This window comes from Mustelus asterias, chromosome 5 (genome assembly GCF_964213995.1).
Source record: "Mustelus asterias chromosome 5, sMusAst1.hap1.1, whole genome shotgun sequence".
Lineage (NCBI taxonomy): Eukaryota > Metazoa > Chordata > Chondrichthyes > Carcharhiniformes > Triakidae > Mustelus > Mustelus asterias.
This window is the reverse complement of record NC_135805.1, coordinates 79,467,831-79,486,385: the sequence shown is the minus strand read 5'-3', so window position 1 is coordinate 79,486,385 and position 18,555 is coordinate 79,467,831. Positions and strand designations below refer to the sequence as shown.

General features: G+C 42.6%; 1 protein-coding gene and 1 non-coding gene across 2 annotated transcripts in view; both read left to right on the top strand.

The window, feature by feature from the left end:
• The first annotated feature begins 1,190 nt into the window (after positions 1–1,190).
• On the top strand, positions 1,191–1,295 carry LOC144494583 (U6 spliceosomal RNA). The gene has a single exon (XR_013498112.1). It is a non-coding gene; the product is annotated as a U6 spliceosomal RNA (small nuclear RNA).
• A 10,035-nt stretch (positions 1,296–11,330) lies between these two features.
• tnfrsf21 (tumor necrosis factor receptor superfamily, member 21) overlaps positions 11,331–18,555 on the top strand; it is an 88,823-nt gene continuing 81,598 nt past the window's right edge. Inside the window, exon 1 of the mRNA XM_078212878.1 lies at positions 11,331–11,832. Coding sequence (XP_078069004.1) covers positions 11,749–11,832 — 84 coding nt within the window. The 5' untranslated portion in view covers positions 11,331–11,748. The remainder of the gene's footprint in view (positions 11,833–18,555) is intronic.

Below are 18,555 nucleotides of genomic sequence, written 5' to 3'. Positions count from 1 at the left end.
TCCAGGGTCTCCTATGTGTCAGTGGGGTGTTTGATCTCATCGCACACTTCAAGGACATCCCTAAATTATTTTGCTGTCCTCCTGGGAGTCTCCTGCCATGACAAAACTCTGACAAAGAGCCATCCAGACTCAATACTTTAGCTCTGTTCTCTCCCCACAAATGCTGTTAGACCTGCAGGTGTTTTCCTGCATTTTCTGTTTTTGCTTCAGATTCCAGCATCTGCAGTAATTTGCTTTTATCTGAGTAGAGCAGTAGCTTTGGGAGTCTGGTGTCAGACTTAGGAACAACATGTCCTGCCCAGTGGAGCTGGTTTTAAGTGATTAGCACCTGGATGCTGGGCATATTGGCTTGGGAGAGGACACTGCTGTTGGACTGACTCTCTTTCCTGCCACCAGATTTGGGAGATCTTGTGAAGGCGCCGCTGGTAGTTTGTCTCCAGTACTGTGAGGTATTATAGGCTGTCCAAATTTCCAAAGCATATAGGAGTGAGGGGATCATTGCTTCCGAGTAAACCATGAACTTAGACTTGGGCTTGAGACTCTGGCCCAAATATTACTTTCCTCAGTTGACCAAAGGCTGAACTGGCACATTGAAGGTGATTACCTTGACAGGTCTTTACCTTTGTATCATCCACTGTACACGATAAAGAAGTTAATGACCAAAACTCCAAGCTTGCCCAGACTTCACCATTTGAGTGTGAGTTATTAGCACTCTCTATAGAAGATGCCTAAAACTGGAATCTATGGAATTTCTTGGCCTTGATTTGTTAACTTTAGAATAATAAAAGTGCAAGTTAAGTTGCCTGATGGTTCCTGTCAACTGCTCAGAAAGGTAACTGACTGAGTTCACAATGTCTTTGAGATTTCACTTGCAAAAACATTTATTTTTAGTTATGACACATTGAATATATAATTTTTACTAAAATTCAGTGGTTCAAGCTTTGAAAAGCATACTGAAGACTGGAATTTTATTGTTTGTAAAGTTCCTTTAACTATTTTAAGCAACAGGCAGCATCACACTTGTTATAGTGTTAGATTGTTTTAATCACTTTGCAGCAGATGCACTAAAGCTGCTGGAGTGGGTATGCTGCAAACTTTTATTGGTTGGTCCTCATTGGAGATGTACACAGCAAGTGCCTCACTTAGATTGGCCTACCTCTGAAGGCTACCAAGCCAGGAAGTGGGACAGAGGGCAAAATGGCAGCACATATACTAAAATTGGAACGAAACAGAGAAGATTAGCATGGCTTCTGCGCAAGGATGACATGCAAATTCTTGAAGGGTTCCTTATTTTTTTAAAAATACCCAAACAGTGCTGTAGCACTGATAGATTGATCCATCTTAAATAAATAGATGTTAATGTCTATTATTATATTCAAGTCAAACTTGAGCACTTTTGCACACTCTAGCACGGTGGCACAGTGGTTATAACTGCTGCCTCACAGCGCCAGGGACCCAGGTTCAAATCCGACCTCATGTGACTGTGTAGCGTTTGCACATTCTCGCTGTGTCTGTGTGGGTTTCCTCCGGGTGCTCCAGTTTTTTCCCACAGTCCAAAGATGTGCAGGTTAGGGGAATTGGCCATGGTAAGTTGCCCCTTAGTGTCCCAAGATATGTAGGTTAGGTGAATTAGCCATGATAACTTTGTGGGGTCACAGCGACAGGGCCTGGGGTAAGATGCTCTGCCGGAGAGTTGGTGCAGACAAAATGGGCCGAATGGACTCCTTCTGCACTGTAGGGATTCTATTCTATTCTATGAGTAACCCTTCAAGTAAATCCATGGGACTGATTCCATGTTGCTATCCAGCAGGGTGGGAAATCACAAATGCACTGTCTGTGATTATCAATCGAGTAATTTTAATAAGGAGAAATAACGAGTAAAAATGCAAGGATTGTCCCTTATGCCAAGTGTGTTCCTTTCACTGGGGGAAAACAGGCATCTATGACAAAATTATGGGCATGTTTCCCAAATTTAAGCTGCTGGCAGAGAGCCTTGCCTGATGGCCACACATATTGGGACACCATGGGTAGCGAGCTTATTATTTCCCTCTGCGTGCATTACAACCTTCTGGCAAGTCTCCCTGCCGATACCACAAAGTTCAAAACGCTGTGAACTTCGCAATTATTAATTAATGAAGAAATTATGTGAAGGCATTATTAGGGCAAGCAGTCTTTCCAAATACAGATGAATTAGGCCATTTTGTCTAAATTGTAAATGTGATGATTGCACTTAAATTTGTAAGTTTTTCCTTTTGATTTTTAACACATATTTTTGATATTAAACTTGTGTAACAGTTTGGCATTATTCTTGATGTTTTGCTCATCACTGTCTTTAAACGTTTAACGCTGCTTCCTAACAAGTTAAACATGTCGACTTCGTTTAGATTAATTTTGCATTAAACTATGTATACACTGCAAAAAAAGGCTTACTTGAACTCAAAGTAAGCTTTGACTTTGACCCCAAACAATCAGTCCTCAGCAAATGCCTCACATCCCCAACTCAATGAACTTGTGACCTTCTCTGCCCGCCACTCCTCCCCCTCCCACCACCCAGCTCACGACTTTAACCAAGAGTTTTATCATCCACTTGACCCATCCCTCTGGCCTCTTACCCTCTGTAAATCATTTCATTGAGAATTGCCAGCATGACATTGGCCATCGCAAAGGGCAGGATTTTTCAGTTGCTGGGATTTCCAATGCTGTCACCTCAAACATCACGGTACACGGTACCTACTCTTGCAACTCGGCCAATGTTGTCTACCTGTTACGCTGCAGAAAAGGATGTCCCGAGGCATGGTACATTGGGGAAACCATGCAGACGCTACGACAACGGATGAATGAACACCGCTCGACAATCACCAGGCAAGACTGTTCTCTTCCTGTTGGGGAACATTTCAGCGGTCACGGGCATTCAGCTCTGATCTCCAGGTACGCGTTCTCCAAGGCGGCCTTCACGACACACGACAGCGCAGAGTCGCTGAGCAGAGACTGATAGCCTCAACCGGGATATTGGGTTCATGTCACACTATCTGTAACCCCCACAACCTGCCTGGATGTGCAAAATCTCACTAGCTGTCCTGTCTGGAGACAATACACATCTCTTTAACCTGTGCTTAATGCTCCCTCCACTCACATTGTGACTTGATTAGCTGTAAAGACTAACATTCCAATCATTATTCATGTAAATTGAGTTTGTGTCTTTGTGCCCTGTTTAGAAACATAGAAACATAGAAAAACTACAGCACAAACAGGCCCTTCGGCCCACAAGCTGTGCCGAACACATCCCTACCTTCTAGGCCTACATATAACCTCCATCCTATTACGCTCCATGTACTCATCCAGGAGTCTCTTAAAAGACCCTATTGAGTTCGCCTCCACCACCACTGACGGCAGCCGATTCCACTCGCCCACCACCCTCTGTGTGAAAAACTTACCCCCAACATCTCCCCTGTACCTACCCCCCAGCACCCTAAACCTGTGTCCTCTCGTAGCAGACATTTTCACCCTGGGAAAAAGCCTCTGAGAGTCCACCCGATCTATGCCTCTCAACATCTTATACACCTCTATTAGGTCTCCTCTCATCCTTCGTCTCTCCAAGGAGAAAAGACCGAGCTCCCTCAGCCTATCCTCATAAGGCATGCCACTCAATCCAGGCAACATCCTTGTCAATCACTTCTGCACCCTTTCAATCTTTTCCACATCCTTCCTATAGTGAGGCGACCAGAACTGAGCACAGTACTCCAAGTGGGGTCTGACGAGGGTCTAATATAGCTGCATCATTATCCCCGGACTCCTAAACTCAATCCCTCGATTGATAAAGGCCAGCACACCATACGCCTTCTTAACCACCTCCTCCACCTGCGGGACCGATTTCAGAGTCCTATGGACCCGGACCCCAAGGTCCTTCTGATCCTCTACAGTACTAAGAGTCTTTCCCTTTATATTGTACTCCTTCATCCCATTTGACCTACCAAAATGGACCACGACGCATTTATCTGCGTTGAAGTCCATCTGCCACTTGTCCGCCCAGTCTTGCATCCTATCTATGTCCCTCTGTAACTTCTGACATCCCTCCAGACTATCCACAACCCCACCAACCTTTGTGTCGTCGGCAAAGTTTGTGATCAGAACTCCCACCCACCTGACGAAGGGACAGCCTGTTCCGAAAGCTAGTGGCTTTTGCTACCAAATAAACCTGTTGGACTTTAATCTGGTGTTGTTAGACTTCTTACTGTGTTTACCTCAAATATCAGCAGGGGGACACATCCTCACTCATATCAGCTACCGTACATTCATTTAATGTTCAGTAGTGCGTTAATTGGCTAAGAGTGAGATTTGTGCTACATCCAGTCAGATGGCTGGCAGCTCTGTAAATCTAGCAGTGCCAGGTTTGAGCAGTACCCACAGCTGGGAGTACAACCGTCCCCAAAGAAGAGATAATGGAGGCTGGACTGAAGGCACGTCCAGGATGTTGGCAGAGCCCAGACGGCAAGTCAGGGGGTTAGAGAGCCAGTTTTGAGAGGCCGATGTGATGGTGGGGGGGGCGTGAGGTTAGCTGATAGGGCAGTATGATCTTGGGGGTTGCCTCTGATGGACAAAGGGGACCCCAAAAAGAGGTACATTGCTGATTTATCCAAGTCCATGCAGATAAAGCTATTAGGCTATCCTCTTGGTGTGGACCTCCCTCTGTCCTGGATAAAATAATGGTGAGGATGGGCTGAAGTATTTAACTGGCATTAATTGGTCACTTAAAACCCCCAATAAGCCAAGAATGTGCAGCTGTCTGATGCCTCCACTGCTCCTATGTAAAATGGGAGACAGGTCAGGAGTGGGAGAGAAGGCGGGCATGCCATGAGTTACATTTTATGAGTTGTCCCACCTTCAAACCTGTCAGCAGAGCACTGTAAAATTCCACAAATCTTTCTGTTTCGCACACTCTCTCTGGACCTGGGAAAATGGAGTGCTGTAGGTTTAATGGTGTTCTATTAGACTCTTAACAATCCCACTAAACCTGCAGCACTCGGTTCTCCCAGATCTAGCTGTAATATTGTTATTAAACCCACTGACAAGTGTGGCTGCTGTCGTCTGGTGAAGCTACCTCTACCTAGCAGGTGTTGAAGAGTAACTGATTAGTATATCCTCCTACCAAACACCGGACCATATCCCACCATCAAACGTCAAACTATTGTTTCCAAGTGTGCCAGAGACCTCATCTCCTCTGCAGGTCTTGTCTTCACAGCCTCCAAATTCATAATCCCCTAACCTCACACAACACATTTCCGAAATCTTCTCAAGATCCACACACACCTGTAACCCTGTTCGTGGCCCACAGGATTGATTTCTTACTATTCTAAGTCTTTTTTTACCTCTTGTAAAGTAGAGTTTATTTATTAGTCACAAGTAAGGCTTACATTAACGCTGCAATGAAATACAGTGAAATTCCCCGAGTCGCCACACTCCAGCACCCGTTCGGGTCAACGCACCTAACCAGCACGTCTTTCAGACTGTGAGAGGAAACCGGAGCACCCGGAGGAAACCCACGCAGACACGGGGAGAACATGCAAAGAGAACACAAACAGTGACCCAAGCCAGGAATCGAACCCGGGTCCCTGGAACTGTGAGGCAGCAGTGCTAACCACTGTGCCAACATGCCACCCAGTTTTGTCCAGTCTTTTTCCACCTACATCCGTAATTCTTCAATTGCCCTCTGTCACTTTAGAAGTTTTCTGTTTCTTAGCCCAAACTGTCTCCTTTTCGCCATGGATGATCAATCTCTCTACATCTTCAGCCCCCACCATGTAGGCACTGAGCCTAAGGGTAGTCTATTTCATTGTTGAACAGATTCCCAACCAGGCCTCATTCATCATTATTCTCCTCTAAAGTAAAAATTTTAAAGTTTATTGGTCACAAGTAGGTTTACATTAACACTGCAATGAAGTTACTGTGAAAATCCCCTAGTCACCACACTCATTGCACCTGAAGGAGAATTTAGCATGGCCAATGCACCTAATCAGCATGTCTTTTGTACTGTGGGAGGAAACTGGAGCACTCGGAGGAAACTCATGCAGACAAGGGGAGAACATGCAAACTCAACACAGACTGTGACCTGAGCCGAGAATTGAACCCAGGTCCCTGGTGCTGTGAGGCAGCAGTGCTAACCACTATGCCACCATGCCGCCCCTGTCTGTTTCTCACATTGAACAACTTCTTATTTGACCCCACTCACTTCTTCCAAATGAAAGATGTTGCTATAGGAAACAATGTGGATCCAAGCTATGCTTGCATTTTCTCAGGATGTGAAACATCCATTGTTCCAGTCCTACTCAGGTCCTCTTACTTTTATGCAGTATATTGTTGAACAATGTTTCCTGCTCTCATCCCAAAAATTTGGAAATTTGTGCCGTTTTTCTTCCAATTTTCACCCTTTTCTCACCTTTAGATGGTCTATCTCTGCCCCTTCCTTGCCTAGATCTCTCTGCCTGTATTCATTTGTGTAGGCTATCAACCAATGTCCACTATCAACCCAATGACTCCCATGGTCACCTTGACTACATTTCCTCACACCCTCCTTCCTGTCAAGACTCTGTTCCATTCTTCAAATTTTTCTATCTCCATCTGTTCTGGTGATGCCAACTTCTGAACTCGTGCATCTGATGTTTTGCTTGTTTCTCAACTGACAATTGCCGTCCTCTCTGATTGACACAACCCTCAACTGTATCAGTTCCATTTTCCAGATTTCTACTCTCATGTCTTCTCTGCCATTTCAAAATCATGACAGGATTCCTCCTGTCCTCACCTTTCATCCCACATATAAAGTATCATCCTCTGCCATTTCCACTATCTCCAGCCTTGATACCACCATGAAACACACTTTCCTCTTCCATCAACCTTTTGCATTCCCATTCCTGCACTGACACTGTGGTCAACTCCTTAGCCACTGCCAACCACTCTCCTTTTCCCACAGCACCTTCCTATGTAAATGCAGGAGACGCTATACCAGTCCTTTTATCTCCTCCCTTCCCACTGGTTCCAAATGCTCCTTCCAGGTCAAACAGAGATTTACCTGTGCTACTTTCAATTTAGTATTCTGTATTTGTGGTCTCCAGACTGACCATGCAGACTGGGTGTCCACTTTGCAGAACACCTCCACTCAATCTGCATGTGTGCAGTTTTGGTCTCCTCACCCAAGGAAAGATATGCTTGCCATAGAACGGATTTCAACAAATGTTCACAAGACTGATTCCTAAAATGGGGGGATTGATAATTCAGAAGACATTGAATAAACTCAGTCTATATAACCTCAAATTTAGCAGAATGAGAGCTGATCTAATTGTTTTATACATGATTCTGAATGAATAAAGGTGAAATACTGTAGATTCTGAAAACCTGAAATGAAAACAGAAAATGCTGGAAAAACTCAGCAGGTCTGGCAGCATCTGTGAAGAGGAAAACAGAGTAAACATTCTGACTCCATATGACTATAAAGAAACTCTGTCTCTCTCTCCAAAGATTTTGAAGGGGCTTGATAGAGTAGACCACTGAGAGATTGGGGTGAGGAGAAATTACTTCACTCAAAGAGTTGTGAATTTTTGGAATGCTGTACCCCAGAGGGTTGTGGATGCTTCATCATTGAATATTTTTAAGCCTGGATTAGACAGATTTTTGGTCCTTCAGGGAATCAAGGGATATGGAAGGAGGGCGGGCTGGGAGAGGAGTCGAAGCCTAAGATCAGTCATGTTAGTAAGTGAATGGTGGAGCAGGCTTGAAGGGCCATATGGTCTATTCCTGCTCCAAATCCTGTTCTTGTGAAACAACATTTTTAAGGGGTTGACAGGGTAGATTCGAAGAGGATGTTTTCCCTGGCTAGCGAGGCCAGAACTAGAAATCTTAGCCTGAGAATAAGGGATTGGATATTTAGGACTGATATGAGGAGAAACCTCTTTGCTCTAGGGGTATGAATATGTGGGAATTCTCTCTCCCAGAGAACTGTTCATGCTCAATCACTGAGTATATTCAAGACAGGGCTGGATCAACTTTTTAATATTAAGGGAAGCAAGGAGTATTGTGACAATGTGCGAAGGTAGAGTACAGTTCAGTAATCAGACATGATCTTCCTGAATGCAGAGCAGGCTAGAAAGGCTGAAAAGAACTACTCCTGATCCTATTTGTTATCTTTTTATGATCATAAGTGTGTTACCAATCTTCCAGTCAACTGTGATTTCAATTCTTGGGTTCACTTCCACTTTGACCATTCCAGTCTCAGCCTCCTACACAATTCCAGTGGAGAACAATGTAAACTCAAGGAGCAGAACCTTATTTTTGGATTAAGCACTTTACAGTCTTCCAGACTCACAGCTGACTTCAACAATTTCAGATCATAATCTCTGTCCTTACCTGTTTTTGGATGACTGCTGATGGTGATGATTCTCTTTATTACATTAACCCCAATTTAGACACATATTTTGTTTCTTTTGCCATTATTACCTCCTTTAGCTTTGCGCCATGATCCAGTTTGTCATTTAATTTCTTTTGTCCTTCGCTCGTTTACAGATCCTCCCTTTTATTCTCCCCTAACTATCCCCACTCCCTCACATGATTTTTACCCGCATTCTTCCATCCATTTACCAGGAGGAATAGATAAACAAGATTACAATGAAGTGATGATGATGGTTATCCTTTGAGTTTGAAGAAGATGATGGATGTACCTTCTCTGGTGGATGTAAAAGACTCCATGGCACTATTATGAAGAAGAAAAGTTATTCCCAGTGTCCTGGCCAATATGTCTCTCTCAATCAACATCACAAAAAACAGAGAATCTGGTCATTATCATGTTGATGTTTGTGAGGCGACGTTGTGTGTAGAATAAGGCACTACATTGCTTACATTACAACAGTGATCGCACTTCAAATGTACTTCATTGGTTGTAAAGCACTTTGAGATATCCAGTGGTTGTGAAAAGAGCTATAAAGATGCAAGTCTTTCTTTGTACCTACTTAGTACACACATACACATAGAATCCCTACAGTGCAGACGGAGGCCATTTGGCCCATCAAGACTGCACCGACCACAATCCCACCGAGGCCCTATCCCCGTAACCCCATGCATTTACATTAGTTAGTCCCCCTGACACTAAGGGACAATTTAAGAAGGCCAATCCACCTAAACCGTACATCTTTGGACTGTGGGAGGAAACTGGAGTACCTGGAGGAAACTCACGCAGACATGGGGAGAATGTGCAAACTCCACACAGACAGTGACCCCAGCCGGGAATAGAATCTGGGTCATTGGCATTGTGAAGCTGCAGTGCTAACCACTGTGCTGCCCCTTGTATTTGTTTCTTGTTTGTAGATTAAATGGGTGGCACAGTGGCACTGCTGCCTCACAGTGCCAGGGACCTGGGTTCGATTCCTGGCTTGGGTCACTGTCTGTGTGGAGTCTGCATGTTCTCCCTGTGTGGGTTTCCACCTGGTGTTCCGGTTTCCTCCCATAGTCTGAAAGGTGTGAAGTTTAGGTGCATTGGTCCTGCTAAATTCTTCCTCAGTGTATCTGAACAGGCCCTGGGGTGTGGTGACTGGGGGATTTTCACAGTAACTTTGTTGCAGTATTAATATAAGCTGACTTGTGACACTAATAAATACATTTTAAACTCAACACCCACTCAAATATGACCTTTGCTTTATCTGACTCAGTTGTGAGTCATTAGGGTGCAAGTGTGATGTAACTTTCCATGCATCACTCTTTCAAATGTTGATCTCACCATCTTCACAAACTATTGGCCTATCTCCAACTTCCTTTCCTCTCCAAAGTCCTTGTAAGTGGTGTTGCTTCTAAAATCTGTCCCCTTCTTTTCCAGAGCTCCATGTTTGAAACCCTCCAATCAGGTTTCTACCTCTGCTCCAGTATTGACTGGTTATCAGCATCACAAATAATATCCTATGTAATCCTATGTAATTGTGACCATATTGAACTGTCCCATCTCCTTCTTCACAATGTATCTACAATCTTTGAAACAGTTCACCACACCATCCTCCTCCAGCACCGTCACCCAGTTAAGTAGGACTGCACATGCCTGGTTTCATTCTTCTCCATCTAATCATAACCAGATAATTATTAGTTCTGGCTTCTCTTTCTGCTCCCACACCCTTACCTCTGGAGTCCCCTAAAGATAAACCTACAAGGCAAAAAAAACAGGAGCCTACGCCTGTTCTCAGAGGCATGAGCCATACTTGGCCTATTCAAGACTTGGTCAGATTGCAACTAATTTGCTCCATTCCATTTTTAGCATCTCATCTATGGAAAGAAAAATTGGCAATGGGGAAAGAGGGGGGGGGGGGGGCAACAACAGGTTCAACAGAATAATAGTGGGGTTTAGAGGGTTAAACTTGAGGAGCATAATCTTGGCTCTCAGGTACAAGATTTTGCGGGTGGGTGATTTGAGAGCAATGTTGCTGGTATAAATAGAGAAGACTGGTTGAGAACTGGTTGCACTGTTGAGGACAGATAACCACTCCATCTGACGAAGGGGCAGCGCTCCGAAAGCTTATGGTATTTGCTACCAAATAAACCTGTTGGATTTTAACCTGGTGTTGTGAGACTTCTTACTATAAATAGAGAAACCATTTTCTTTGATGGGGGTTGTAGGAATCTCTCCCTCCAAGAGGATGTGAATACAGTGTTATTTGGGGCTCTCAAGGTTGAGATAGATTTTTTTTACGTAAGGGTATTAAGGGATATGGAGATAAGGTGGTAACATTAAGTGGGGATAGATTATCCATGACCTAATTGAATTACGGCATAGGTGTATGCACGCGGCTTTCTCACGTTGCCATGTTGATCTGGGATCTGTCCCTGCCATGAGCATGATCCTGTCTCTCCTTATCCCCTTAAAATTGCTTAAAGTTATTTCCCCAAATTAAACTTCACTTCCATCCAGTTTCACCGGAGCAACAAAATAATCCGGCGTGCAGTTTAAATTTATAAAGTTCTCCTGTCCTAACTGAGCGGGAAAATGCCCCACACACAACGTCCACCTCAACATTTGAATTGATTTGATTTATTACTGTCACATAGGGAAGGAAAGGAGAGGATGCGGGATGACAGTGTTACAGAGATGAAGAGCATGCGGAAAGTAATGAAAGGGTGACTCTCTGGGTTCCTGCGGGACATTTGACTCTGCAGCCGGTATGAAGCCGGCTCGGTGCTGCCGGGGAGTGAGGGCAGTGTCAGTGCGGAGGCGGGGACTCAGCCTGGGGTGTCTGATTGGCAATGGAACGTTGCCCGGAGCGTTCTGAGGATGACGCGGAGCCCCCGGCCCCGCCCCTTCCCCCTTCACTGCGACAGCGGAGCCAGAGAGCGCTTGTTGATTTCCATTCAGTCTCAGCCCCAGCCCGCCCCGGTCCTAACAAAGCAGCCTCGCTGGAGCTATGGGAATAAATGCAGCCGACATTGACGACCAGTCGCTTCTTCCTTACTACTTGAAGCCAGTCGACTTGGTGAAAGTGGCCGCCAGGTTCCTGCAGTGGTGGAGCCGGTGGTGCCAGTAAAATCCATCGGCGGCCGTCCGTATGGGGGGGTGGTTGCCGATCCTAGCGCAGTAGAAGTGCGTCGAGTGGGGGGCAGTGGCACAATGCGGAGTGAGGCGGCTCGCCACAAAAACACTGTAAAATGAACCAGTGTGCGAGCTATGGACGCCTGGCAGCTCCAGCAGCGGCCACCAGCAAACTCTTAACCGCCTAGCCCTGCTTAGCAATGGGAGCTTTTAGCTTGTTGTGGTGCTTTCTTCCCTCTCTCGTAGCTTGGTCCGCAGCGACGATGCATTGGAGCATTCTGACGGTAAGTGCATATGGATGTTAGCGATGGGTTGTTTACTACAAGCCCTGTGTTTGTCTTGGTGTTCGCAAAACAAATATGCATTTCAGTTTCACAGTGTTACCTTTTTTTTGAAGGTTCATACAGATTGTGAAAGCGAGAGGTGTTGGGGGGCTTCGTGGTTTTTCTGTTGAATGTCGATGCTGGAATGCGTCTGGGCAGGGCATTAGGTGCATGGCAATTTTCTTTACAAAGGATGGCACACTAGTTCCACCTCAACATCAGTGTTGAATTCATGCGCTGGTACCCATGTACTGCAGCAGATAGTACACTTTGTTAGGACTGATAATGGATATTTTCGGCACGATTTTTTTCTTTGTTTCTTAACTTCGCTTTATTTTTTAAGGAAAAAGTATCATTGCAAAGTGAAATGTAAACCAGCAAAGCAATGGTGCTGAAAAACTAACCCTGTAAATTAAATTGTAAAGCATTTCATTTGAAGTAACATGGTTATGTTTGGCCCCATCAATATGTCAGGGATGCAAATTGCTGCATCAAGTTATTGATGTTTAAACTAATAGCATGCCCTTGTTGGTCACAGTTACAATGATGTGAAATTTCGCAGCATTGGACATCATGTTATATTCTTTATGCTTCAAAATAATTTGAAATCCTTTTAACTTGCCTTGTGATGGCTGTTTTCTGTATATGGGTATCAGACAGAGATGACATTTTATTTTTTAACCTGTTCACTAGACACAATCTCTCTCCTTTGGGTTCTGGACAGGCTTTCATTCATGCTGACACGAACACAGTTAATAACCAAACTTGTTAAATATTCAATTTTTTTTGAACAAGGCTAAACATAGTCATTGTGAATCCTCTACTTTAAGAGGCACAGAATTGTACTATATTTCAGCAATATTTTCCCTGTTTCAACTTTAATTTTCGATTATTGAGTGACAGTGGAGTGAGATCAATTCTTAAGTTCAACGTTCTGTTTTAAAGTGGCAACACAGCAGAATTTTGGGAACTGTAAGATTTGTTACCATAATCTTATTTTATGTTTGGATAATTTCATGTCTTTTAACCATATTTATATTTCATACAATTATTACACACTAGGCCATTTGGCCCAATCTGTCCATGTTGATTCTTATTGTCCACACTCAGTCCATGTTACCTGTCTGGTCTCCATGTCACTTGAAGCTTCTCCCATTGTCTATCCTATTACCTTTTAGAATGATCTCTGCCTCAATTGCTCACTCCACAACTGTTAATATTTCTTCCCTGACCTAAGTTTCAATGTTGACCCCTTATTACCAGAAACTGATTTTTTCCAATCTCCCTATCCTCAACGTTATACACCTCTACCGAAACACTCTGTAATCTACTTTGTCTTTCTATATATATTTCCTCGTGCCAGGCAGCATGCTAATGATCCCTAATACACTAAACCTTCTTATTTTTACATCCTTCCTGTAGTATGTTTTGTGGGGATTGCAAAGCCATGCACAGCATTCAAACTGAGGTTTCATGTGGATTCACCATTGGAGTTTGCCTTTTATATTCTATGCCTCACTTGCTTTGCAACATGAAATCCATTATATTTTGTCTTTTTACATTATCCATTAGTGCCCATTATTCCATTAATGGCAATTATTCCATTAATTTATTTTCTTGAGACATGGTGAATCACATTTAATACTGAACCACGTCCCCCTCCACAATTACAGACATTGAAATCTGTTTGCCGTTTTTGCTGATTCCTCCTTATCCATATCCCGTTGTAGCTTCCTTTTAGTCCTAGAATCATTTACCATGCTTCCTAATTACAGATCTGGATCCTGCTTTCTCTACCTCTACCACTTTCCACTCCAAGCATTCTGCATTTTTTTTTGTAAAACAAGTTTTCAATCCACTTTGATCTTTTTAATTCCGTACTCAATCAACTCAAATATTGTCTGTGTGGTACCTTGTCCAAGACTTTCCCTCAATCCATGTACCATATGCTGCATTCATTGCATTTTCCTTTTTCACTACACCTATCATCATTCAGTCAGATTTGCCAAATATGACCTGCTATTTTTCCCCTTTAGATCCATTATGCAGCCCAATTAATCTACAATTTGAAATTGAAATATTATCAGTGGATAAATTCAGACATGATTTATTGCAGTGCTGCCCTTGTGGCAACAATGAAAGTCGGCTGGACTTTCAAGTAGTCTGTGGTGATGTCTGAACTCTGGCTTTTCCAAATGGGGGTGTTGGCCATTGTTATTTGAGTCTTTCAGGTCAGCTACATTTTTGCCACAGAGAAGCCCTTGCAATTACTGACTGATCAAGTGAGTTTCTTTAGGTGAACATATTGTACATTATCTTCTACCCTAATCCATGACCGTTTTGAAGGTAGAATGAAGGGGGAAGGAAGGAGGTATGAAATCCAGATTGAGTTACTTTGGTCTTTAAAGTGTATCAGCTGGGAAGTTCTTTCAAATATGAAAGTACCTGGAAGAGGTTAGCTATAATTAAACAATTAAAAATTACAGCAGTTACCTGGTATGTTTGAAGTAAAATGCATTTACAATGCAGACCATACAGCACTGGCATGTCAAGAAAATGATACAGTAAAAGTTCAGGAGATCACCACAATTTCAATTGTGGGCTAAAATGTGTTCATTTATGGTTTTTCCAATCCATGCTTGGGTGTTCTGAAACCTCAAAAACATAGAAGCACAATACCATTGTCAGTTATTGTGGCATGAATACTCTATATTGTTAGTTTTGTTTATTATTCCTTGTAAAAGGACTAATTTGCTGTCGTTCCTACATCCATTCCCAGGTATATTTGATTGGTGAAACTCAATTTCTGAATTACATAGAAATTTACTCGTGCAAAAATGTAGCTGACCTGAAAGTTAGATGGTTTTAGATTCACTTAACTATATCCTACCAACTGTCCTTGTTTCTTCTTATTTGCCTAAAAGTCTAAATCACTGGATTTTTTTGTTATGCAAGAAATCTGAGCAGTTGCTTTGTTAGGATCATTCTCAGGAGAGAAATTTTTAAAGCTTGCAATTGGACAACTTTAATTCAAAGTATTTCAATGTTAACTTTTCAACCAGTAATTTTACTAATAATGCAGCCAGAATAACAACTAGTAGTTTTAACCAGTTTTATATCAAATAATACCAATCATGCAGTTTTCATAAAAATAATTCCCTTTAAAAATTCATCTGCAACATTTAAAGAATTACATTTATGCAACCTTTCCAATTTCCCCAAGATCTCCCAAATGTAACTGTTTACACAGATGATTTGGAGTTGGGGACCAAGTGTAGTATGTCAAAATTCACGGATGACACCAAGATGAGTGGCAGAGCAAAGTGTGCAGAAGACACTGAAAGTCTGCAAAGGGACATAGATAATCTAAGTGAGTTGGCGAGGGTCTGGCAGATGGAGTACAATGTTGGTAAATGTGAGGTCATCCATTTTGGTAGGAATAACAGCAAAATGGAGTATTATTTAAATGGTAAAAAATTGCAGCATGCTGCTGTGCAGAGGGACCTGGGTGTCCTTGAGCAGGAATCTCAAGGAGTTGGTTTGCAGGTGCAGCAGGTAATTAAGAAGGCAAATGGAATTTTGTCCTTCATTGCTAGAGGGATGGAGTTTAAAAACAGCAAAATTATGTTGCAGCTGTATAAGGTGCTGGTGAGGCCACACCTGGAGTACTGTTTACAGTTTTGGTCTCCTTACTTGAGAAAGGATATACTGGCACTGGACGGGGTGCAGAGGAGATTCACTAGGTTGATCTCGGAGTTGAGAGGGTTGGCTTATGAAGAGAGACTGAGTAGATTGGGGCTATACTCATTGGAATTCAGAAGAATGAGGGGAGATCTTATAGAAACATATAAGATAGAAGCAGGGAAGTTGCTTCCACTGGGTGAAACTAGAACTTAGGAGGCATAGCCTCAAAATAAGGGGAATCAGATTTAGGACTGAGTTGAGGAATAACTTCTTCACACAAAGGGTTGTGAATCTGTAGAAATCCCTGCCCAGTGAAGCAGTTGAGGCTTCCCCATTGAATGTTTTTAAAGCAAGGATAGATACATTTTTAAACAGTAACAGAATTAAGGGTTATGGTGAGCGGGTGGGTAAGTGGAGCTGAGTCCACAAAAAGATCAGCCATGATCTTACTGAATGGCGGAGCAGGCACGAGGGGCCAGATGGCTTACTCCTGCTCCTATGTTCTTATGTAACATACAACCCGTTAAGTACTTAATTTAAAATGTAGTCACTGCTACAAAACAATGTGATTATTTGTGCACATTCAGAATATAAATATGAGGTCTGCACTGGATATTCTGATGGAGTTACCACTCTCTTTTAAGTAGATCTCCCGCCTCTAATGATTTAGGTATTTGCTGGAAGGGTCAGTATAATGAAATCCCTTGTATGTGACTAGAGACTGTGATCTTGCACATTCTCCAATCCTGGATCAAGATTACTGCTGAACCCTTTAGTGAAACAAGACCAATTATAAAGCATCAAGACTGATACAGGTTACAAATACTTTAATTAACAGTGGGCGCTTCAAAGTCAACTTCGTTCCCTGCATAAACAAGATTTCCAGCTCAAAATGTAAGTCTTTATATTGAACATCTGCCAGAGGTTTTGTGGTTTGGGCATTCATTCCAGTCACTATTTGGCTTCTCTTCTGGGTTAAACCCAGCAAAGTGTGATCACTATGTACTGTTTTGACCTTCGAACACAACATTTGCACATCGTCAAAACTGTCACCTTCTGACAAGATGTTGCTCACCTTCAGCCCAACCTCATTCTCTTAGGATTTCCTAACTAGAGACTCCTGAGGCAGACAAAACTCATGCTTGCATCTGTTTTTGTTTTTTACTGGAATGGGCTGCTAGCCTGAAGTCAGAGGCTATGTATAGCTTGAAGGAGACAACTCTGCAGGAGACTCTTCCGCTCTTGCCACCTGCTGTAGGCATGTTGGATGGATTTGCATGTTGATAATGAACTTGTTTGGCTGTTGTGAACACCTTCCAGGCCCATCCAGTCATGCGATGGGATTTGAACCTAGCATTTCTGGCTCAGAGGCAGAGACACTGCCCAATATGGCACGAGATCTCAATCTTTATTCTTATAATTACAGAAACCTTTATTTTTTGGCCATATCATCTCTGCTTCATTTCTCAAATTTCTGCTTCATGGCTTTATAACCAGAGGTCCAGAATTTATTAATTCTGTGTCTTTTACCTTAGTCACCTCATTGTCCAAAAATCTGAGAACTTTCAAGGTTTACTCTCTGATGCCGAGTACGTTTATGTACTTCGAAGAATTATTTATCTGTGGTCATAATGTTTGTGATCTATGCCATTCAAGCATGAGAGATAATAACGCGTCATGACATTGTTCTTTTGTTGATGATTGTCCTGTTGTGATTAGATATACTGAATGTGTTAGAATATACAAATCTTTCAACTTCACCGAGAGTGGGTCAGTTCCCTGTCCAGAATTCAACGAGCCATTCCCTGTTTAGTTGTGTGAGGATACAATTGGGCTGCTTATGCAGTGTCTAATTTATTGCAAATGATTCTGCCACGTGTTTTGACTCATGAGGGGATCTCGAGTTTTTATTGAGTACAATACCCCTGCTAAACTTGATGTGTTTAAACCTGTTCAGATCAGTATTTCTCTAAGCCATTTTCAATTGACAGCCAAAATATTGAACAGGGTAATATTTGCAACATCTTAAATTTGGGTGAGAACATAGCTTGTTAAGAAGCTTAAAGCTGCCATCAAATTTGCCTACATAATGCCATTGCATTTTAATTGCTCTGAAACACCATATAGTGCAATGTAAATATATAAATCTAATTTGTTTAGTGTAGCCTCTTTTGATTTGTGCTAAGTCATATATTAATGGTGCCTAATGTTACAGCCATCCATACAATGCAAGTATACTTGATGTCTGCCATTCGGGAAAATCAATTTTTTTTTAAAAAAAAGGGCCATTTTATGAGCCAACCACAGCAAATCCTGATGATTGTACTCTGAGTTGCAGTCAGTTGCAAATTACCTGCACGTTGAGTTGGCATCATAAGCACGAGTCTCTGAGTGCTGTGAATGATGAGTATTTTTCATTTTTTTCAAGCTGCATACAGCATTTTGGCCCAGCAGTTAAACCCAACCGCCGACCTGACAATTTTGGTCAAAATACCATCAGATATATTGCACATTTATTTTAACATTGTGAACTGGGAAATATTAATGCCAAGAGTAAAGTCAAGGTGTTACAGATGGGTGGAAATCCCCTTTTATTCACCTCTCGGTTGTTCACAACAAAATCTAAGTTTAAATCTAAAGAAAGGATTTACATGTAAATGCAGAGAATCTTCCTCAAACACAGACACACAATACACGAGAAAATGAGTTTTATAGGTGATGTATGCACTTAGATTATTAATGAAATAACAAGGAAACAAATCATGTGTTCAAATTAATCCTTTTAGATGAAATAATTGCAGGCCCAGATGGAATCCTCTCATGATTCAGGCCTGGATGGGGTCCTCTTTCATGATTCTTTGGGCTTTCAGATGAAGTTGTGGCCGAGTGCTTTTTTTGCAGGGGGAACAAATTAGCCCCTCTCTAACTGCCTTGGTTGACTGCTGGTGAGCCGGGGGTACTGTCGTCTTGTTGGGGGGTGATCTCTGTGATTAAGTGTCC